Raw genomic sequence first — 24361 nt, forward strand, 5'->3', positions numbered from 1 at the left:
AGATGCGTATTTCACCGATAAAAACGCTAGCAGCATCCTCAAGTGCTCCCAAGGACCTCAATATCTCTCACTGGAGTATCTCATGCTGGCAAGGGAACAAATACTGTTCTAACTGGACTCTACACATCTGCCAGTGTACCGGCATCAAATGATTCTGAAGCAATAATTATCCCTCCATCAGAGGAGGCAAATAGAGCCACATGCTTCTCTTCCTGATCTTTCTGTTTGTAAACCCCTCATTTCTGAGATGATGCCACTACATCCTTACATACTGATATTTCTTGTTCATGAAATATCTCAACCAACTGCAGCAAAGAGACGGAAAATGATCTGCTTTTAATACTGAAAGAAGCCTGAAATACATGGCGATTCAGCGAAGACTACCTATAGCAGAATGAATCCATGCATACCTCCAAAGACATTGCAGACCTCTTACCAGCGTTATTTTACACTTTTTTTGTAATGTAACGCCTCACGGGTACCCAGTTATAAAACACCAAAAGTAAGGCGAAAACCATCTAGTACTGTGACGGTTTTAGACTATGAGCAAAAGTTAACTAAATCAAATATTTCAGATATCCACATTTAAAAAAAAATAGAGAGTTGAAAGCATTTAATTTAAAGTTAATGTCCTCTTTTTTGGCACAAATTAAAAAAAAAAAAACAAAAAAACAAGAAAAAAAACACCACCACAAACCAATGGAATTACTTATACTTTCATGGACATACAACTCCAGGGTATTTTACATACTTGACCCTAAACAAATGCTGAAATGCAGTATATAGAAAGACTATTACGTGACCTCATATAAAATTAAAATGCAACTCTTGGAGAAAAATCAATCCTCATACTCCCCATTTCATCATAAAACTAAAAACTGCTTACAACAGAAAATGATGCAAGAACAGAATTTTAATCTTTCACAATTCATAACCGGGGAAAAAATCCTGCCTGGGAACATCAGGATTGACAATAGTAAATGTATAACTTATTTTATTTATGATTAATTTTTGCTTAAGTTGATTCATAAAACAAACCAAGTACCATATGCAGAACTACTTTTTTTAAAAAAATCTTCTGCTAAATTCAGATCCATTATCAGTTTAGAAACATTCTGAATGACCACCACTGCAGAATTTCAAAGCATGGCCTAATAAAACCCTATAAAATTAGCAAGAAGTATCAAGGACTTCTGAAGAAAGTCCTAAGCGCTACTATGTATGTTCAGTCTTAAGGTAAAGCTTGCCAGCAAGGACTGTCCCATGAGAAGAAAGTTTGCATTTCTTCAACGTTGAGAGTAGTAAGTTTGAAGTGTTACAGCTTGATTAGTATTTAACACTCAACAGTAGATCTGAAAATCTTTCTGAGATAAAGTAACATGCTGATCTTCTGCAAGAGGCTCTAGAACTACAGGATAATCTATTGGGCTTGGATGGATGGGTAATTTTAATTTACTTTTCGTTTTAATAATGCTTTTAAAAGCGCTTCTCCCCCCCTCCCCCCCCAAAAAAAAATACACAGTCCTCTCAGTACGACTATGGCTCTATAGTCCCTCAGAACTACACTCAAACCCAGACACTCAGTTTGCTGGACTGAATCTTAAACATCTCCCTGTCCTCAGAGTAGCTTAATAGGGGAATCCATAAAAGTAACATGAGAATGAGACTATATGGGATTCATGCAGTGTCTTCAGATGAGGGAGAACAACAGGAAAATTTGGACAGAGACTTGCCCTTTTGGATACATTCATACTGCAAATTTAACATGAGTTGCACCAGACCTTAGCTGTCAAGACAGCCTGATGCACACTGCTATGGTTTTTTGGTTTTGAATCCCCTGTATAATGTGTGTTTATTCTTCTCTAGCCAGCTACAACAGCAGTACAATAACTTGCAGTACAATAACCTGCTCCAGAAGGAAAGAAAGAGGCAGAAACTTCAGAAAGAGTACAGAACGCACTTCAGTGAACCTATGTGCAAACCCACCCAACAGTAAGTTCTAGTGTGGGCTCATATTCAGCTCATACTATGCTCCTCTCATGCTTCCCAAGGCATCCAGGCAAAGCACAAATAAAATCATATTTGAAATGTATGTTAGTGGTAGCAACTTGGATATAAGGTAGTTCAGGCCCTGCCAACACCACAGATACATCAGTAAGTAATAGTCCAAGATACAAAGCAAAGAGTTCAGGATACAGAACTGCCTAATTAAAAGATGGAAGACCAAGTCTTGATACCATTAAAGAGAGCTGTCTAAGTGGCTACACAGATTATGAAACTGGCACCAATGATCATGAAGAGAAAATATTTTTCCCTAGACCAAGATGAAGCTGTAACGCAAAATGGATTTGAGAACATTTCTCTTACTTACTTCAAACTAACAGATGAAATAATCCCATTATGAGATTAGTGAACAACCCTTCTCCAAACAGCATTTAACATGCTATTCTGCTGCTATTACCTTGCTTGATCCATTAAGATGACCTGTACAATACACACTTAAGACATAAATAAAAGTGAAAGAGATTGAACCAAATGCCCATAATTCAAAGCAGAAGATTATTTTGGAGGATAGAAAGAAGTCACTGTTTCCAGGTTCAGATCCACTAATATAACCGCAGAACTCACTAGATACTAAGACAATTATCCAAGCTCTGCTGGGCCACTTATTCATTAGGGGAAAACTACAGAGGTCAATCTACAGCTGACTGTGATGGTAAGGATTCTTTATGTATTTGGCACATTGAAAAATTAAGATTCACTAACATATCTTTGTATGTCAGAGAAGTCTGATAAGTCTCTTGTGCCCCCATTCTGGTATTCACCAAAGTCTCTGCAAACATACTTGGAAACTCTGAAACACGTTGCTCCTGGGATGAAAGGTTTTCTCTATAGTCACAGTCTGTTGACAGAAACCACTAACTGCCATGGTAAATTAAACAGATAGATAGCTGGATTTCTAAATGAGAAAACATCAAACTTCGGAGCAACCAAAATTAACAGTAGAAAAAAATGTCCATTACTTCTGAAAAAAAAAGACAAACACTGAATAAGATCCAGGTCCCTCCAAGGGCAGAGCAACACCTCTTTAGGGACAAATGTGCCACTGTGTGAAAACTCTGAGCTGGCTCACAACAGAGAGAAGCGGCACTTACCTTATCCCAGACCTAACGGGGTTTTGTTTTGGTTTGTTTTAAATTATTATTATTATTACAGACTGCATACGGTAGTGGAGACACAATATGTTTGTCCCTTGATAGGACAGACTTGATTCATGCAAAGGAACAGCTGAGGAGGCTCATGTACAGCAGCAGTCTGGAGAAAACAAACACATAAGGAAGCGTGCATATGCAGGCACACATTTGTGCATGGGTAAGTTAGGAAAAAGTTCACAGTTATACAAGAACAGAACCCTTCAGGACAGGAAATTTTTTCTCCTCCATGTTTCAGAGAAGAAAGAATCAATAACAAGAAGCCTCAAGTCAAAATTACTGAAGAGAATTTGACACCGTCTCGAGTTAAGAAACAGATCTTATTTTACAGTGTTGCATCTCAATTGCACCCACATTCTCAGACACAGCTGTATGAGAACAAGAGATATCTTAACAATCAGCATGTTTGAAGACTCCCGAAAATAAACGGGTCCTACTGAATTCTCAGGAAGAATAGTTCCAGCTGGCAGGTGTCCATGTACATAAAGGTATTTGTACTACTGGAGAGGGAAAGGGGTTAGCGTGAACCATCAAAGACTCCAGCGCTTTGGGGCTGAGGGATACACATGCACCAACAAGCCTTTTCTTCCCCCACAGAATTACAGAAGAGGCCAAGAGTCCATTAAGCCCCATGTGTAAATGGGAATATACCACCACCTGTCACACTCCTGTGGGCACCATCAGGCCCTAACTGTCCTGACCAGCTTCAGGTGCTATCTCCATCAGCACCCTCTGGGCCAGGAACCCCAGTTAAGCTTAGGCTTGTGTCCCCAGTCCTAGCTTGAGCTTAAATACCACGCCTGCCTCCAGCCCTGTGCTCATCTCCAGGATGGACTTCAGATCTGCGTTACATGTAGCCTTCTCCCCAGTGCTGTCACCCATTCATTTCCTTTTCATCCTGACTGAAGTCCCTGAATAGAACCAGGCCCTGGTTGATCATTTCCCATATCTGGGACTGCTGATGGGTCCTACTACCAGCCCCCAGCTTTGCCCACTGTGCTCAGGCCCTGTGGCATGGGGTGGCCCGTTGGTGTGGGCACTGCCTCTGCTGGTGGCACCCTCAGGACCCTCCTTGTCCTCCCTCACAGAGCTTGGGCTGCTCCCGGACACTATCAATCAACAACATCAGACAAATGTATTTACAAAGAGGAAATCACTATTTTTAACAAAGTATTTCTTACTATTTTGAGACCTTCTAGTCTGATCCAAATTCACTTCTCAATAAAGAGCACTGTACCAAAACCTAATCTTTGAAGTTTTCTCCAGTCTTTACACAGAGAAAACAGCTCAGATTAAATGTGGTGTTGGTACTAAAAATTGCCATAGCCAGACTACTAGGGCCAAGCTGATAAAATGAACACAGTCACATCACAGTGAGTAACATGTATTGTGTCTTGTTCTTCACTGATTATATTTTCAGAAAGTGCTGAGCACTGCTGCCTTTCTAAAGCCATGCTTTAATTTTCAAACCCAGAGTAGTAACCAAAAAAGTCACCTGCAATACACAGGTGGAGAGGTTGGGGAGAGGGAAGAGGACGAGAAGGACAAGAAAACACAATAATCTGTATTTCAAGAGAGACAGGATTTCTCGAGTATGCAATATAACATGGAATTGGACATTAGTTAATTTAGATTTCTTATACAACTGCCTTGTTTGTTTAAGGTTTTCAAAATACTCTGGTCTTATCAAGTCATATTTGGCTTTAATCTGCACGAAATAAATCTATTTTTGTGGTTTCTACTAGTTTTCTAGATTATCCTATGGTATAAAATACATATTCTATTGATCTGAGAATAGCAATAACTACTAAGCAAAGCAATTAACATTTGCAAACTATCAGGTTCTAAATAAAAGATTTTCCAAAGGTAACGTCTTCAGATGTTAACTGTCTGCAGTTGGATCAACTTAGGAAATATTTTTTTTAAAACTCAGTACAAAAATACATACGTTCAAAATATATGTATATATTTTTAAGGGTTGTTACTCTCATCATACATCTAATGCTAAGTGTATATACCCTACAGTTTCTTCTATTAACCTCTATAATTAGGCTATCAATAACCTAGTATTAGAAATAGGAATACATTTTAACATCTTTAAATGCACTACTACAATCAAAAGACATGTGAACAAGACCATGGCTCTATTAGTTTACATCCCTGACAACATTTACAACTAGAAAGATATTACATTAGATTATGAGAAATATTAACAGAAAAGAAAAATTTATACCATCTCAAACTTAGACACAACCAAACATAAAAGAATGCTTTGCTTATTTTTAATCATGAAAAGGATTTTGATCACATGGGTACAAACAAGATGTTGACACAAAAGACAATAAGGGAAAAAAATTTAGATCACTTAAAGTAACTGCACCAGAAGTTCAGTTCTGAATCAGAAGTTCTGCTCATAATTCAGACTTCAAAAACAATCAATGCATGAAACTACAGTTTAAAAAGGTATTATAATTCAGGAATATGACAAAATGTCACCCCCTATGTCTACCATAAGTCAGAGGGAAAAAAAAGTAACCACACTAAGCCTTGAACTGGTATTCTGACCTAAATAACATGCGACTTTTTACAGCTAATTACCAGGATAAGATTACTTAAAGACAAGGAAGTAAGAGAGAAAACGGATAGTAGCAAAACTCTTATGAAATGTTTATGAAAGTGCTAGACTAAATTCAAAACAAAGAGAGCTGAGACCTACCACATTTTTTTCCTTTGGGCAGTAAGTTCACACCTACCTAGGATGCCTAGAGTAACGCATTTTATATTTTACCACCTGGGAAATTACTACTTAAGTTGGAGAAGATAGGAAAATCAGAAGAGGACTTGTGTGGTTTTGTTTTGTTTCAATTTTTTTAGGAAATTAACCAAATGGGACATGACCAAGTGGAGCTGAGAAAAGGAAAGCATCAAAGAAAGGAAGATTAAAATAGAGTTCCTCAAAGTAGAAATACAAAACAGAAAAATGCTTGTAGTCTTACGGAGAAATGGGCATCCAGAGTTGTTTGATAGGCAGAGGGTATCTTACTCAAACAAAGAAAACACTGAAACATAAGCATGATAACTCTTTACAAACATATTAGAGTGGCCAGAAGCAAATAACTAGATCTAATTTAGCCACTAATATATCTGGGCTGACAATCAAGATCTTAACAACGTTTACAGATCTTAATGAGTTACTAATGATATTGTGGAACTGCCTTCTTAGAAATCAAATGAGCATAGGAAAAGAAAGCTCTAAATGCTTTTTTCTCCTCTAATTTTCTTACACCTTTTATTTTGGGAAAGAGTTAGATGAACTTACAAAGAGGATTGCATGATTGTACGCAGCCCTGGAGCAGCAGAAGTATTGTGCCCAAATAAGCAGGGATTTATTTTCCAGAAAGAATGCCATTTAAAATCTTTTACTATTTAAAAATGGTCATCCTGCCTTCTTCTGTGTAACTTAGGAGTAATACACCAGGCCTGCAGAAAGAGATAAATTCAATTCCTCGGTAGTACTGAATGTTTTATAAGTTTGGAAGATTCTTACCCTGTATTGATGGAAATTATTTCTATCAGTGGATTCTTCCTAATCTTTGGCAAATCCAATCGTGCTCCCCCCAAACGTTTTCCATTATCCTTTTTCTGACCCAGCAGTCTCACAGAATGACCTTAAAATGAAGCACAGAAATGCAGTCAATACAAAGCACAAGTCCCATCATACTTGGTTTGATTTGCTCTTCTTCATAAGTAGTGTGTATACTTCAAAGACTGAAAACGAGAATGAGATGCAATAATGTATTTCCACCAGCTGGAGCATTTCAAAAGAGACACTGACAGGTAAAATAAATTATGTTAAAATGAACAAATTATTTCCTCCAATTATCTTTTCCCACTTGCATTTTCTGGTTTATTCAAGTAAAATGATCTAAGCAGTTTCATTTTCAGATTCGCAAGCAAATATCAACATAGCAATATTTAAACAAGTTGTATGGTAGGATTAAAATATTTTTCTCAAAATATCATTCAAACCTAAATTAGCAGGTAATAAACAAATAAATATTTTTTAAGCTTATTATATGGAGAACCAACACATTTCAGTCAAAGTTACCTGACACTAAGTCTGAGGGAAAGGGCTGTGAAGCATATCCTAATAACATGTTCATGGCTAAGCTGAAACCAAGATTTACGTATATTCCTCCCACACCAAGGAGACTGCAGGTCAGAAAACTGCCTCATAACTTCTCTCTTGAAGCCAGTAATATTCAAAGAGTGAAACACAAATACTATCACCAATTGCCTACAACATCAGTCACTCTACAAGTCCTATAGTGAAAGGGCACAAATGACAGAGTCGGTAATACTCAGAAGCGAGATCTAACAATGAAGAATAAAACCAATTAAGCGTATATTTTTGCAACAGGTAGGGTAAAATGTGCCCAAGTTATAAACATGCAATTTGTATCATTTATTCCACAAAGCCTAAACTAGGCAGGTAAGATACAGCAAGGGAAAGCTAATACTAGATACCTGAAAAGAGGTGGAAAGTGAACACTAATTGGAGTGGACAAATGAAGGAAAATATGTATCCGTTGAAGTCAGAAAACTCTTGATAGTACATGAAACTATAGCTACAATCTGTCAAATATTTCGGAAAAGAAAAACTTACCCTACAAGGGGAGGGTGCTGAAAGGAAAGCACGAAACTATGAAGTACTAGCTGAGCTACATCCAGCACAGCAAAGCAGATAACCATTCAGACCAATTAAAAACCATGCTCAACCAAACCTCTTAACTCTACACTACCAACAGCCATTTACAAAATTAATTCATCCATCAAAATCTTTCTCCACTACCTGTTTTGAGGAGTCATTAATTAATTTTTTAACAATGTGGCATTTACACTTTATTTATTTATTTCCGTGATACGGCAACAACAGCCCAGAAATAAACAACTACTTCTGGCATACCATCTTTCTCAGTTTTTTTAATAATAATAATAATTATTAAAAATAATAACAACAATAATACATATTCTCAATAATAAAAATTTTCAAACAAAAATGTGATCTAATGAAGAAGTGAGCAGGACTGGTCTGATATCATAATGGTTAATAACTAAAAGAAGACATTATAGTGTCAACAGCAATTAAAAGGCATTAATTTTGCAGCTGCATTTGACAAAAATTTCATTACATTCTGCTGTGAATTTAGTAATATGGTCCTTGTGCTATTAACATTTGCTAAATTATTCACTTCTACCTTTTCATGACAATAACAGCAATATCTTTGTCTCACAATACAATCAGTTATTTTCCAATCTAATGCTTCATTAAGGAGTTGCAAGCATGGCACCATTTTATTTACTTGTATAACAAAACTGATTGCATTATGGTAGGCATAAGAATTAAACTAGAAGCAGAGAACATTCCTTTTTGTATTTCCTAATACTGTGGTTTATTTGGAACGAACCAGTTTATCCATTTTAAAAATATTCAACTGCATTACCATATTAAAACCGTATTTGGATTTATGGCTGAAAATGTAGTGGAACGATTCACAGTATTATTAAAGCAATCAGGATTAACAACATAACAACAAGCTACCCCAAATTTAAAATTCATACATTTGGGATTGGGGTCAAACCACTGCTCTGAAGTTTAAAAAACAAAACAAAACCAAGAAACCACAAAAACAACCTGCCCCCCCCAACAAGTAATACTTCAGAGCGCAGAATCAGTGAAGTTTGATCTCCTCTGAATGTGCACCCTCACAACGAACGACTGTGTGAATTACTGCTCCCTAATAAGAATTTAGCTCATGGGCTCCCTTTCTCATATTGGGAGCATTAATCGAAGAGGCAAACATTTTCATGGAACTTCTGGAAAAGAGAGTATCCTTTAGATTACAAAACTTGTCACAAATCTGTTTGAAATGTGTCAAAGGACTGAAAACCAATACGGAGGGAGGGAAATGGAAACAATGACAGACTTGTGCAGGAGGAACAACTTTATAATCCATGTTTTCTTAGGAAAACAGGAAAAAAAAACACCCACTAAAGTAGTCTAGAAAATCTTGTTGACCAAATGTACTACTTTTACCTTCTTACAGATCTTTGTTTTTCAGATGCCAGGCAGGTTACCTTATACATCAGAAAAAAAAAAAACAACAACAACTTAGGACACTTGTATGTAGAATATAATTCATAGGGAGCGTAAGACCTAGCCTCTCCTACCTTCAGAGACTTGGTAATTCAGGAAGGAAACCCCGGCTCTGTGACCACCTCCCACATGACCCACCGAACGCTAACACCCACCCCAAACCCGTGCCCGAGCTCAGGAAATCTGTGGCCTGGCAATCAGTTATGGCAGCTTATTTTCACGTGAAGTATGGACACCGTTTTTTTCCATATTCCTACTGAATGATACTAAAGTTGAAGTTAATATGAGATTTGCAAAACCTGTGGTACTCAAGAATGATAACGTCCCTGGACTTTTCATTCCAGACACCAGAGGATTAAAAAAAGCAGTACTGGCAGATGAGTTTTGGCAGAGAGTTTAATGCTTCCAGAAAACGAGCAGCACATGCATATCCAACTACAGCCATTTGTGCTGCAGGCACACAAAACCTCAGTTACAGTACTCGTGACCTTAAATCCTTTTTCCCCTACTCCATACAAGGACTATTTTGTTTCATTTTAAGTAATCACTAAAGCATCTGTTTACAGCATTGTTGCTATTAATAAAACATAACTTGATAAACACTGAATCATACTTCTTCACATGCTGTAGATCTTTTTTCCCCATACTTATTTCAAGAAAACTTAATAAATATTTTGTCATTTTCAATAAGGAAAAAGCTAAGCAACATTTTTTTTTTTAACTGTCTAACCAGGATTATTAAGCCCACACCAACATCAAGCATAACAGAAAAAGCAGCGGCTTTCAATCTTATTTATGACCTCCTTTCAAAGTTTAGAATGCAGCAAAACATTGCAATCAAGTTTTACTTCTAAAGCATTTTATCTGATTAAGTTACCTTCTCTCTGACTTTACAGGTTGGATAACAGCTTAACTAAGCAAAACAACCAGGTGTCCCAAAGTTAAAAGAAGTCTTTTTTGTTTGTTTGCTTTGTTTCTTTTCTTTTTTTAAGTTTGGCACAACATTTCTGAAAACCGAGTTAATCACACTTCTGCTTCCATAACGATGAGTGCTCCATCTCAGATATCAAACAAAAACCACTCCTTTTTTGATGGCTCACTGGAAGCTGCAAGCTTTGAAACACAGCTTAATGACAAAGAGATCTAGTCAGGTTATATTTGAGAGCCTAAACATTCTAGTCCTATAAACCTCTTCTGCCATAAAGATAACCTTTCTACTTCCACATAGTCTACAAACAGATAGAATTCTATTAAAAAACAACAAAAAACAAACAAAAAACAAACAACCTGAAAAGGTTAATTAGTGGTTTAGGTCATGCTTCAGAGCAGTTTTTCACTAATTAATAGATAATTAATCCAGATTACAACACAACAGCAGTACTAACCAAGTCCAGTGAGGAAGGTTATACAGCAGAATCGGTCACAGCAAGCGTAAATGAAATCAAGCTAGAAACAATGTAAAATGAATCAGAGCTCTCTACATTTTAGAATTGTTTAAAATTAAACTCATCTTTGCGTAAAAGTCAGTAGATGCAATTCACATTACTTGGCATTGTTTGTAGAGAGGATAAGGTTGGAATGAATAAATCAGGATATTAAATCCTATTGTTAGTGTAAAAAAGGCTTTTAAATGTGTCAGTTTGACAAACCAGTGTGCAGAATGAAAATATTTTCAAGGCATTTATTTTCACTGGTTAAAAAAGATACAAAAAAGTAGTATGTGCATGCCATTAACGTTACGTATCTTTAATTGTAGATGCATGGACTGTGGTAGGGAATGCCTGATCGTGAAATACAAATATATGAAAGGAACAGGTAATAAAATTTCTTTGCCACAAGATTATAACAACGTTAAATGTGCTGTGAACCTGAGGTTATTGCGAGACCCCTGTGACCTCAACCCACAGAAGCGTGTTAATGGTATTAAAGCAAACAGATTCAAATTGCTAGTTTGATACAAGGATAAGTGAGGAGGAAGTGGCCTGGCTTAGTCATCTATAGTTAACTTTAACAACTGCCTATCAGTTTTGCAAATGTCCACCAGATATTAATAAACCTATTGTATTTCAAAAAATAGTCAGCTTCACTCAGTGCATAGGCTGGCATCCCTCAGCAGCTGCTGGGAAATAGTATCTGCTTGAAAGATGGAAGAGGACACCCACTGAGGGTCCCTCCCCATCCCTGCACACCCCACTGGAGCTACACAGCATGCCACTCTGACACAACGCCCAGCCAGACACACAGCAGTATTTCTGAGCTGTTAGCTTCAAAGTTCAGTGCAGGTATCTCAAGCAGCTCAAAAACACGAGGTTAAAGAAAATCCTCAAAGATGCAGGAAACTCCAGCCTTGGCAGCAACCATTTCTATTGTTTTCAGCTTGTTCTGTTACCCATTCTTTCCCTTTCCCAGTTACATCATTATACTTAGAGGTTATTCACCATTTCCTGAAAGACACTTTTTTTCCTCGCGACAAGGCTGCCAATGTACCGTTCTATACTTCCCAGCTGTCTCTCACCAACCTGTCGGATCTTCTCCAGCATCTTCAGGGAAAAGGATTAAGCACTATTTCATGTATGGTTGCACACATTGCCTTCCACCGTTATTCACTTCTTACTGAACATAGAGCTTCCTTTCCTTAAGGCTAACACTGGAAAAAACAGCACATGGGAGCCACGTAGCTAAGGAAGGCAAAGCCATATGAAGGGAAAACAAAGTAGTTAATTTCTACAAAGAAAAACAAAAGGAAGAAGTGTAAAGAAAAACCAAAAGCAGTGATAAAGACTGAAAGGAGCATCAAGTAAATATAAAAGGCAAAAAGAGGTAGAAAACTCAAGTGGAAGTAACAAAAACAGTCAAATAAAGAGAAAAGAGGGCCTAAGAAGATCAAATAAAAAAAATATGTGTAAAGGCAGAAGAGGCAAATCAGGAGCTATTACAAAACTTTAATATTGGTTTTATTTCCAGAGTTATTTTCTTCTAGCTCTGTAACTACTGGGTAAAACCAACCTTCTAACCAAATTATTTTGGATCTTCTGGCAGGACTAACGGGAAAAACCAGCATCTGAAATACAAGGATGCAACACAAATTGCCTAACACACTGTACAGCTAACCCGGACTGTTGCTCGTAGTGGAGCCCTAACCTCTTCAATTCGGAGGTGCTTTAAGCGCAGGCTTGGCGAGCTCGCAGCAGGCAGGCAGGCTTCGAGCCCCAGCCCCGCTCCACCTCTGATGGAAGCCGCCCGCCTGTAGCGAGGGCAGACCCTAAGCTCCTCTCCCATCCTTCCTCCCTGCTCTGCAGCACAAACAAGCTGTCCCACGGCAGACATGACTGGATGGCAAAGGAATCCTCGAGCTCCCCAGAGCAATCACACCCTGCCAGACACACACAAGTGCAGAAACGAGGACACTAATCCGCTTAGGGCTTTGCTGTGTGAATGCTCCCACCCAAACCAACCCCAGCTGGCAGCAGTGCATTAACTACGTAGGGAAGGCATCCCTGAGTGCCATCAGTGGGATTTCCTGGCTCAAGTAAATACATGGAGCAAAGGAAAAGCAAACTTAACTGGAAAATACATACCCTGCTCCTGGCCAAGCAACTAATACCAATTATTCATCCTCTAGATCAGATAAGGTGGGGATATTGTGTAACAGTCAACTGGTGCAGGCAGGAACTGGGTCCATTACAAGACAGGGAAGAATTTAGACTAATGCTGTCAGAATCAGTGATCTTTCCCTTCCCTGTGTGGCACAGCATCCCAGGGAAAGACATGTCCTAGGCCAGGCAATCGGGCCCATCGGGATTCTGAGAGCGGGTGGTGTGTTTGACCCAGTCGTCGCAATTCAGAACTCTTTCATAAGAAGATCACCTTCCACCCTATAGCAACTTGAAAAAGCTTCAGAGAAAGGTGCAGGTATTACTAAAGACACAGCATATATGTTACTAATTTGAAATATATGCATCTACTAAGCGTTGCACTTGAAATTAGCATCCAACAACAATACTGTTTCTGAAGACTCCAGAACGTGTCACACAGGTGAAGACAGGGGCTTTTTAAAATTAATTTTATTTAGTTTCAAAAACAAGATATTAAATATAGTGAGGAAGTTCACAAACTTCAGAAAAAAGCTCTGCAGGTTGTCCAGATCGCCCAAGTTCATATATCACTTTATCTCCATTAAACATACAATACCTTTTTATTCTTGGCATTTCTCCAATGTATCCTTCAATCATAACAATATCCGCAAGCACTAAAACAGTAGAGTGCAACAAGTAAAATAGAAAAGGAGATAACAATTAACAAGGAACTACTGTTCATATAAAAATTTCATAGAATTAAATTAAGAATGTACATGTAAGTATTCAAGCACATTTTTGACACATCCACCAAACGTGCTTGAAATGCCCTATTAAGGCACTGTATTTTTTTTTTTTTTTCAGAATTCAATAGCTTCACCCTACTTATTTTCAGCTCATGTGATGTTATTGTCTTTCTGAAAAAGTGACTAAACATTAAAACTGCTGTGAACTCAAAATGCTGGCTACAATTCCACAGCTCACAAGGACATCACTAAGAATCGACTACAGGAAGAGTTCCCCTGACCCTCTGTCCTCACCTCCCTGTGAAAAAACGCATTTGATCAGGATCAAGGATGCTACTCAAAACCTCAGGAGATTTTGCATAGCAAATTTCAAGGAAAAGAAGTTTTGAACCAGATGAAACAGGTTGTGTTCTGAGGAAGGGAAATGCCGAAGGGTGGATTGTCAGAGCAGCAGTACAAGTAACTTGCTCAATGTTTTGGGGTGTGCAGGTTGAAGAGAACAAATTCGGCTTTACGAGTGAAATCCTGAGCCGAACCTCTCACTGTACACAAAAGCAAGCTTTTACTTTCATCTCTACTCCTTTGCCATCTATTTCTACTCTTCCTATGGATAACTAAATTGCACTGGTTTGAGCAAGGTACTCTTTGCATTTACCATCCATAAGGATTCTCTAACAGATCCAAACCTAGCTGAGTGCAACCGATGTGAACAGGACAGAAAAACAGGGATGCTGTAAGAAGGTCAGTCATTGAAGTTGTGGAAAAGAGCACATATGGGTCTGGAAGAAAAGTAATCTTTTCTGTGCACATCATAGGCTCATTTAACAATGAGCAACCACAATTTTGCTAGTAAGGTTTTGTTTCCCACCCCCCATTGCTTGTTCTCTTCTTCTGTGGCACTATTTATCTCCTATTCAGTTTCTGTGAACTACTTACAAAATAAAGTCGCAGCAATGACAATCCTAATAGGGATAGTCGGTCTTAACAGTTTTCTCATGCAAATCAATGAAATAACTACATTGAGAAAAATAATTACAAAACCCTCCTAAAATCCTGGATCATCTCACACACCTAATAGTCATTGCATGTCCAAAAGCATTTGAACGGGCACAGCAAAAACTGCAGCAAAAACTGCAATAAACTTTGGTGCAAGAGCAAAAGCCAATTGATGGCAATGGAAACCTCTTGCCCCAGCAGATAAGATTTTTCTGTTGAGCCACACAATTATTGATTGTTTTACAAAAGCAATTAAAATCTGTCTTTGCAGAAGTAGTTTCTCCATAATTACTGTATATTCATCATTGTGCTCTACTGTTTTCTTTAAATTACAGTCTACAAAGCTAAACTCCCAAAATCGATGCTTGTTGTCAAAGTAGTTCTCAAATTAACAGAAGAAATAAAAACCCAACGCTACTGCTTTTAGTAATGATGCTCTTTCCACACATAAAGCCGTTTTCTTAGACGAGAACAAAAATTTATAATTATTTTTGTTTAAACAGGAATAGCACCAAAATTTCCAATCCAGGGACACAAGAAAGTGGCAGGGGGTGACATTTACCGCAATATGCTGTTAACCTCCATGCTTAATCCATACAAATGGGTGATGCTGAATCTTTTAACTGTGGCCATTTCACCAAGTTACCTCCGCCACCAGCGGGGTCCTTGGGGAAAGACTGTGTCAGAAAAAGGGCAAACCCATGCCCGGCAGTGAGGGGAAAAAAAGTGTGAGAAACAGCCCTGTGAGCACCGAGGTGAGAGGAGGAAGAGCGGCAGGAGGTGTTTCAGGCATCCCAGCAGAGATTCCCCTGAAGCAGACCACGGTGAAACAGGTCACCACCCCCCTGCCGCCCGTGGAGGACCACACCAGAGCAGGTGGATACACCCCGAGGAAGCTTCAGCCCACGGAGATCCCATGCAGGATCTGGGTTTCTGGCACATAGCCCGTGGGGGATGCATGCTGGAGCAGACTGTGTCCGAAGGACTGCGCCCTATGGAGAGGAACCATGCTGGAGCAGTTCTTGGAGGGCTGCAGCCTGTGGGAAGGCCCCAGGCTGGAGCAGGGGAACATGGTGGGGCGGCAGGAGCCCTAGGGAGGAGCTGCTGTGGGCTGACCACAGCCCCCATTCCCCATCCTCCTGCGCCACTCGGGGGGAGGAGGTAGAGGAGTCAGGGATGAAGGAGTGAGGCAGAGTCTGGGATGAAGGGGGGGAAGGCAGTTTTTGTTTTCTCTTTGTTTCTCACCAGCTCACTCTATTTTTAATCAGCAATAAATTAAACTAATTTTCTGAGTCAAGTCTGTTTAGCCCGTGACGGTAATTGGTAAGTGATCTCCCTGTCCTCATCGTGACCCATGAGCTTTTCCATCTTATTTTCTCTCCTGTCCTGTTGAGGAGGGGGAGCGAGAAAATGGCTGGGTAGGGGTCTGGCAGTCAGCCGAGGTCAACCCACCACACAGCGAAATAAATAAAATAACCCATCCAAAACGCCCTTCCCCCCTTTCTATGTCCTTTCAGAGGACCTAGAAACAGAAACGGGGACTCAGTGAGGCCACTACCCTCCCTCTGACCCTCCTTAAGCTGCACTTCGGCACAAACGGTTTCTTGACTGGGAGCCAAATTATACTTTTCCTCAAAAAGGACCTCTTGCCTCCTCCAATTTTTTCCTCTTCATTTGGCTTGTCATCAGCTTCTTAAGTCAAGGCTACTCTTCCCACAATCACAGAAATTGAAAAGAGAGCATTTTATTTACTGTTATCAGCAGATTATAATGAAATCAAACAGCACACACATATACTACTTAATATGCTGGCATTCTTATACATACATATATGCACACACACACTCACTTTAAGGTAGGAAATCCAGTATAAATTCTACACTTTAGCCTATATTTAATACAGGTACCATTTATCTGCTCATTTTCATACAGACTAACACTGCAACAATCCATAATTACTAACCACATGAGGAGCATTTAACAGTTAGTAAATATCAGTTAATGTTTAAACTGGGAATGGATGGGCAACTTCACCAGACAGGTCAACGTGACTGAAATCAAGAAAGGTTATGTGAAGTATAAAAGGCTCAACCCTGAAGTAATTTCCTTTGGTTGTTTTTTACAATCAAGTCTAATGACCCATTGTAAAACTATGTTTTGTGAAAGCGTTAGACAGACACAATATGGACTAAATTCAATTCAGCCTGTGTCCCTCATCTCCCTAAGGCCTAAGCTAAAAGCAGGCTGTACACAAATACTCTGGTTCCGTGCCTCCTACCCCCAGAAAGCTTTAATAACATGGGATTTGAGAACTAGCATGTCTAACTAAAAAGGGAGGAAAGACCCAAATCTCTGAAGACCTGAATTCAAAACCAAGAAAAGAATAATTTCTACATTAAGCAGTTAATATTTCTCCTTTAAGTTACAGAATAAAAGTATTATCTTGCCTACTGTAAACTGTTTATATTCAAGCTTGTACACGCACCGTATGTTTTTTTTTAAGACAGCTTTTAAAAGTGGTTCATAAAATGCTGATTTGAGCAATCAGCACAAAGGCATTCTGTGGTTCCCTTCAAAGACAAATCATCATCTTATTGGGACATACTATAGAGACTGATCAGCCCAAACAGCTTTTAAATTACATACAGAAATTTTACTTAATGATAGAATATACATCAATTATAACCTTGTTTTCCCCTAGCTCACGGACACTGGCAACTCCTTAGCAATACTTTCCTAACATACTAAGTCATCATAACATATTACCAGGAAACTAAGCACATGAGTGGAAATGGGTGCCCCAATGATGTAAAAATTGCTGCAATCCAGTCTTAAAATTTGGGTAATGTGCAGACGAAGCAAGGTTGACCAAACTGTTAAGTAAAAGTTTTGCACGATTAAACTGTTCTGTATTCGCATCCCACACAATATCCTGGTCTCTAAAGTGAAGAGACATGGATTCAACAAATGGACCACTAGGTGGATAAAGAACTGGCTGGACGGTCGCAATCAAAGAGTTGTGGTCAACGGCTCGATGTCCAAGTGGAGACCAGTGACGAGTGGCGTTCCTCAGAGGTCGGTACTGGGACCTATACTGTTCAACATCTTTGTCGGCGACATGGGCAGTGGGGTAGAGTGCACCCTCAGCAAGTCTGCCAATGATACCAAGCTGTTTGGTGAGGTAGACACACTGGAGGGGAGGGAGCCATCCAGAGGGACCTGGACAGGCTGCAGAGGTGGGCCCAACCTCATGAAGTTCAACAAGGCCAAGTGCAAGGTCCTACATCTGGGTCGGGGCAATCCCAAGCACAAATACAGGCTCGGCGCGGAATCGCTGGAGAGCAGCCCTGAGGAGAAGGACCTGGGGTTGCTGATTGACGAGAAGCTCAATGTGAGCCAGCGATGTGCGATCGCAGCCCAGAAGGCCAGCTATGTCCTGGGCTGCATCAAAAGAAGTGTTTCCAGCAGGTCAAAGGAGGTGATTCTGCCCCTCTACTCCACTCTCGTGAGACCCCACCTGGAATACTGCATCCAGCTCTGGAGTCTCCAACATAAGAAGGACATGGACCTGCTGGAGCACATCCAGAGGAGGGCCATGAGGATGATTCGAGGGCTGGAGCACCTCTCCTATGAGGAGAGGCTGAAAGAGTTGGGGCTGTTCAGCCTGGAGAAGAGAAGGCTCCAGGGAGATCTTATTGCGGCCTTCCAGTACCTAAAGGGGGCCTACAGGAGAGCTGGGGAAGGACTTTTGACTAGGGCATGTAGTGACAGGATGAGGGGGAATGGCTTTAAACTGGAAGAGGGCAGGTTTAGATTAAACATTAGGAAGAAGTTTTTCACTTTGAGGGTGGTGAGGCACCGGAACAGGTTGCACAGAGAAGCTATTGAGGCCCCATCCCTGGGGGTGTTCAAGGCCAGGTTGGACATGGTCTTGGGCAACCTCGTCTAGTGGGAAGTGTCCCTGTCTATGGCAGGGGGGTTGGAACTCTATGATCTTCAAGGTCCTTTCCAACCTAAACCATTCTATGATTCTATGACTCTGTATCAGCAAGACTGACACACTCTGGCTGCATGATTGTGGCTGTCACTTTGAGAAACCTCATTCTGAGGCCAAGATTGAATTAGTCTAGCTCCTAGTAGGCAGTATAGAGGTTTCAGATTATAAATAATACCATCATAGTAAAAGTAGCTGAAGATGTCTCTTGGGACACAGTATAAATATTAATCAGACACGACCTACATACAAATACTGTACAGTTATTAAAGATCACTTCTGGAAGTAACAGTATACCTGATAATTTACCTCTTAATAAGGAAATTTCAAAGTTCCATAAGACTTGTGATAAAAGTCAGGGTGATATAAAAATGAGACATCAGAGTATCTTAAAAATTCTGTCTCTTGTTTGCCTGTCAATGCGATAATAAACACGAGCATCCTTTTCCATTTTCCGATGAAGAATAAAAAGGTAAAGTCACATAAAGTGATTATGAGAATTATCTCAATGGAGAGTTGGGAACTGGAAATTACGCTGTTGTCAGACAGATCTTTATGGGGGTCTTTAACTCAGCTAACTCTTGAAACCATCTCTTGAACCAGCAGAATGACACCGTTCTGAAGAAGGTTTCCTGAAAATGCCCTTATGACTGAGAAAGAAAGCTAGAAAAAAAACCCTTCATATTTCATACAAAGAGTTCTACACAATTCCAAGAAAGTAATTTTCCTTGGGAGTACAGTAAGCTTTCAAGCAAATCCAACCAGGGAGCCATTTTATTGGAAAACTAGAAAGAAGACTATTAGGAACTAAAAAAGGGAGGATGCAAATTCTTTTTACCAAGTTTTCCTTTTTGCAAACTGTGCACTACAAAATTCAAGTATCCAAGAAAAACCTAAGATACCCCTTAAGAAAGGGGATGACGTAAAACTGGCAACTAGGATAACCACCTTGGAATCTGGAAAGAAAATTAGGACAATTCGGTTAGGCCGACCAATCTACAGAGACAACTACCCTACAGAGTGCAGACACAATGCAGTTTAAACGTACTGAACTTAAATATCCAGTCAAAACATTTTTTTTTAAACTTATTATATAAGTTTAATAATATATAATAATATATAAACTTTCAATAGTCACATTACAAGAACATACCACCTATGCAACCTTTTAATTTTCTTTTTAAAAAAATAGGTAAATAAAATTGTATCATACAACTATGACAGATATCCAACTTAAAACTCACTAATATCAGCTCGATCTGAATTCAGAATTTGTATTTAATCCCCTGTCCCATACCACCTCTGCCTCCTGAATCCAGTTGCACTTCAGAAGTTGTTACAAATGAGGTAGACTTAGAGGATTACATATCATTTGGTTTTACATACATTAATTTAATCTTCTACCATGATTCTATTTTACAGTATAAAATATTCTTAACCAACGGTCTTGTTTATCTATAGTATTTCACTTCACTTGGATAACTCAAGTTCCTAGTTAGACTCTTTCATAAAACACAGCTTCACATTCTTCTCCATTAGTGGAAGGTGATTGCCAAATACATAAATTAATGCATTATCTTTAAACAAATTTAAATGAAAAAAATATAATTATAAGTAAAACCTACTTTATGGTTGGCTGTTGCAAAAGCAAGCTGTTATCATATGCTATGACCCCTGTCAATTTGTTGATTCTCTTTCCGATTGAAATTCTGTCTTCACAAAAGGGTTACACTTGTAAGGGACCTCTGGAGGTCATCTGATCCAACCTCCATGCTCAAGCAGGCCCACCTAGAGCCAGCTGTCCAGGACAGTTTTTGAATACATTCAGGGATGGACACTCCACAACCTCCCTGGGCAACCTGTCCCAGAGCTCAGTCACCCTCACAGTCAAAAAGTGTTTCCTGATGTTCAGAAGGAATCTCTTGTGTTCCAGTTTGGGCCAGTTGCCTCTGGTCCTGTCCCTGGGCATTACTGAAAAGACCCTGGCGCTGTCCTCTTTGCCCCCTCCCTTCAGGTATTCATACACATTGATGAGATTCCCCCGAGCCTTCTCTTCTCCAGGCTGAGCAGCCCCAGCTCTCTCAGGCTCTCCTCTTGGGAGAGGTGTTCCAACCTCAGTCTTTTAACCAATCTTCGTGGCCCTTCGCTGGGCTCTCTCCAGTATGTCCATGTCTCTCTCGCACTGTGGAGCCATTTTTGTACTTTTTTTTTTTTTTTTCCAATAAAACTGTTTTATTACCTTTTGAGAAATCCCTGAAGGAACTGGCACTATGTACGGAATTCAATAGCCCACTTACTCCTTTTCATTCAAATGACTTATAGTAAGCTAGAAAGGAATCAAAATCTTTCCCAAAATTCACACTATTTAGTTTACATGTTCTTTAACATGTCTATGAACATTATTTTCCAGAATTATATCAATATGTAAAATGCAATCTTGAAATCAATTCCATGAAAAGCATGATTTTAACAATTGCTAGTAGATCGTTTGTGATCTTTCTAGTCATACAATATTCAGTCACAATAACCTGAGTAACTACGTTACTAAAAAAGCAGTAATGTTTGGAGTCAGTATAAATATTACAAAGCCCGTTTTTGTAAAGGGAGGGCACGCTGACCCAGGTTATCATCTTACTCCCTTAAGAATAAATACAATTCAGGAAAATCAGATAGGGATCTGAAATGCTGTGCTGTTGTAAAAATCATGAAGCATCCCCATCTCCAACACATTGTCATAAACGCCATGATGTTTCTGGGAAAACAGTTTGCCTTCTTGAGTAACAAATATGAACATCTTGAATATATTTCTTCTTTGTTTGTATAGCACAGTAGGTTGTACGCCCAAAAAATAGATGCCATAAGGTAAGGACAAACTGGGAAAAGTTTTGGTTGGGAATACACAGGAGTACAGGTTTCATTTTTGAAAGAATTCAAAGCAATATGAAATCTTAAGGCCTTCAAACCATAAATTCTAGAAGCCTTAGACCACACTACACAATTCCTTGACAGAAGCTTTTTTTTTTTGTCTTTTAAAGTTTTGCAGTTTCTATACTTTCATGCTGTTCTTCAAAAACATCATAATCCAGCATTAAAGTTACAGGCGATGTCTTGTGGACCAGACACTTGTTTATATTGAAAGTACAGCCAATTAAACTAAACCTTGTAATTTAAAGCTTCATGGAACAGTAAGTTTTATGGCCTGATAAGTAATGGAGACAAACTTAGGTAACCCAGTAAAACCCAGACAAATATATTTATTTAATAGCAAATGTTTACTAGTCAGGCTGCAGAAACAATACTGCCTTTTCCCCCCTTCACTGCAAAGTACTGTGTGTACACACACATGAACACAGCCAGAGAGAACAAGGAACACAGTTACGAAAGAACATTAAGCCAGCGGATAATTTATCTGCCCTGCTAAGGAAAGCTCAAGGGACTGAGCCAAAACATCTGAAAAGCAGAAAACACGAGAGGACTAAACGTAAGAAAGCAGAGATACAGCACTGAATTAAGATAGCACAGACACTTTACGCAATACTCGACACCAGCCTACATTGATGCAACTTAAATGAAGCCTCCCCAGGATCATTCACCTATGGATCCAACAGGCCACAGAGCTCCTGCCAGGAAAGACCTCTGAAATGACCACTTAGGCAAAGCGCACACGGCAAAGCATTGCGTTGCCCAATCATTTAGCTAGAGCAAGCATTGGGTTGATAAAGAACATAGCATTTCTGCTAGCTAACGTTTACATCTTTCAGACTAGCAGCAATTATTTCAAGCGTGATGCTTACCTTTAATAGTTTCCTCCACAACTTCTACTACACGATCTATCTGCTGAACCTAAAAAAAGTCACAAGGTCAATATCTAAGTAGTCAACAACTGGACATATTTCATATAAATTCTTCTTCATAAGTACATTATTCTGGATTAAGGGGGAGTAAAGAGCTTGGGGCTACGTTTTTAGCCATTCTTTTTCTGTGTATCTTGGTTGATCTGCTGAAAGTAACTGTAAAACTCACCACCTAACTTAAACCAAACTTTGTCCTTCAAAAACAGCAAGTTCCACTAAGTTTGGCAAAAATCACCAAATGGCTAGAAAAGAGGGACGCTAGCCAAGAGCCCAGTCCTTACCTGCTGCGTTGGTCTGCGGTCAGGCAGGCGGCCAGCACCTGGGTGGCTCAAACAGCCCCTGAGCGCTCCCTCTACCCAGTCTCGACACCAAAACAGTAGATGGTAGAGAACATAACATGAAGCTGAAGATATCGTGAGGGCAGATGGTAGGGGAGAAAATTAAAGAAATATTGCAGGGAAAAGACACCGGAACACAGGAAGAAATTAAAAAATACTGGGGTCAAGTTTAAGGGAACAAGACATTGTCCTTGATGAACTGCAGGCAGGGTTTGGAGATGGAAGGAGAACCCCCGATGCTTTTCACAAGACAGAATAATATTTAAAGACCATGACCTATCATCTCCAACGAAGACAACAAATTTATGTTTTAGTGTTACACTTGCCAAAGTTCACTCATAATGTGATAAATAGTTCGGTTATTTCTTATTAGATAGATTATTCTTTATTTCAAGTTAATTGTCAATACACTGTAGAGATTTTGATATATTAAGTATAAGGAATCAGCATTAACACTGAAAAAACTCTTAAATTTGAGATTCTTCCTCCAACTGCATATTCTATGTAATGTCTACTATATATGCACATATATGCTTACATATATTGCAGGAAAGCCAAATACAGAAAGCCCTACTTTGCGCATTTAAATTAGTTTATAATTTTTCCACAATATTCCTTGTTAAATACTGCTTCTCTAAACTGTACATTATCTGATTAGATTTAGTATGATTTTTGCAGTCATTTCCTTAGAGTTTCTTTTCCAGTTTGTTTCAAAAACAAGTTGCACGGGCTTCAAGAGCAGAACCTCCATTTCACATTCATTTTCCAATTGGTCTAATAGCAGGTAAAAAAAAAAGCTCATCTGTAATTGGTATCTGATCTAGAGTTCCCAACTGAAGTCAGTGTGAGTCTGTTCCTTTTCTTGCCTGGGAGTTGGATCAAGTCCATGTTAAACTCTACTTTATTTTTTTGAAACCTTTTGAAATACAGCCTTTTCAAAACACAAATCTCTGCCACTTCAAATTTCTGAATACAGCATGTTAGTTACAAATCCTAGAGATCCAGTTATTTAAAGAATCACTAATCTTGGCATTTTAATAACCTTATAAAATATATATATTTAAATACTTTTCTGGATTACAAGCATTCATATTATAGACATGTGTCAATATTTAAAATTCTACTTGTAAATAAAGCACACATAAGCAGTCATGTGGAACACATATTTACATACTTGCATACATACCCCTTTTAGACATAAATTAAAAAATGATGACCTAAGATACCTACATATAGATTTTCTACTTAATTTTTAAAAAATAAATTAAATGATGCAACTTGAAAACAGAACTGTACACATTTACAACTATAAATACAGACAGAAAACACAGTCTGTGCCAAATACATTGCCTAAATTACTACTGCTACATATCTCAATACTAAACTGTTTAAGTTCATAATCATTTTAAAACAAAAGAAACCTGGTTGGTTCATAACCTGAATCACCTAAGATTACTTTCTGTATTATACATCTGGGGAATTTCTGCAT

At 38.9% G+C, this 24361-nt stretch overlaps 1 protein-coding gene across 1 annotated transcript in view; it reads right to left on the minus strand.

Annotated features, from left to right (window-relative positions):
• The window catches only part of CDKAL1 (CDKAL1 threonylcarbamoyladenosine tRNA methylthiotransferase), a 433436-nt gene that overhangs the window by 264078 nt on the left and 144997 nt on the right, over positions 1–24361 (minus strand). The window contains exons 7-8 of the mRNA XM_082499568.1: positions 22475–22523; positions 6760–6880 (exon numbers count right to left, since the gene is read on the minus strand). Of these exons, the coding sequence (XP_082355694.1) occupies positions 6760–6880; positions 22475–22523 (170 nt within the window). The remainder of the gene's footprint in view (positions 1–6759; positions 6881–22474; positions 22524–24361) is intronic.

The sequence above is a fragment of the Vanellus vanellus genome (assembly GCF_965231255.1).
Source record: "Vanellus vanellus genome assembly, chromosome: 2".
Lineage (NCBI taxonomy): Eukaryota > Metazoa > Chordata > Aves > Charadriiformes > Charadriidae > Vanellus > Vanellus vanellus.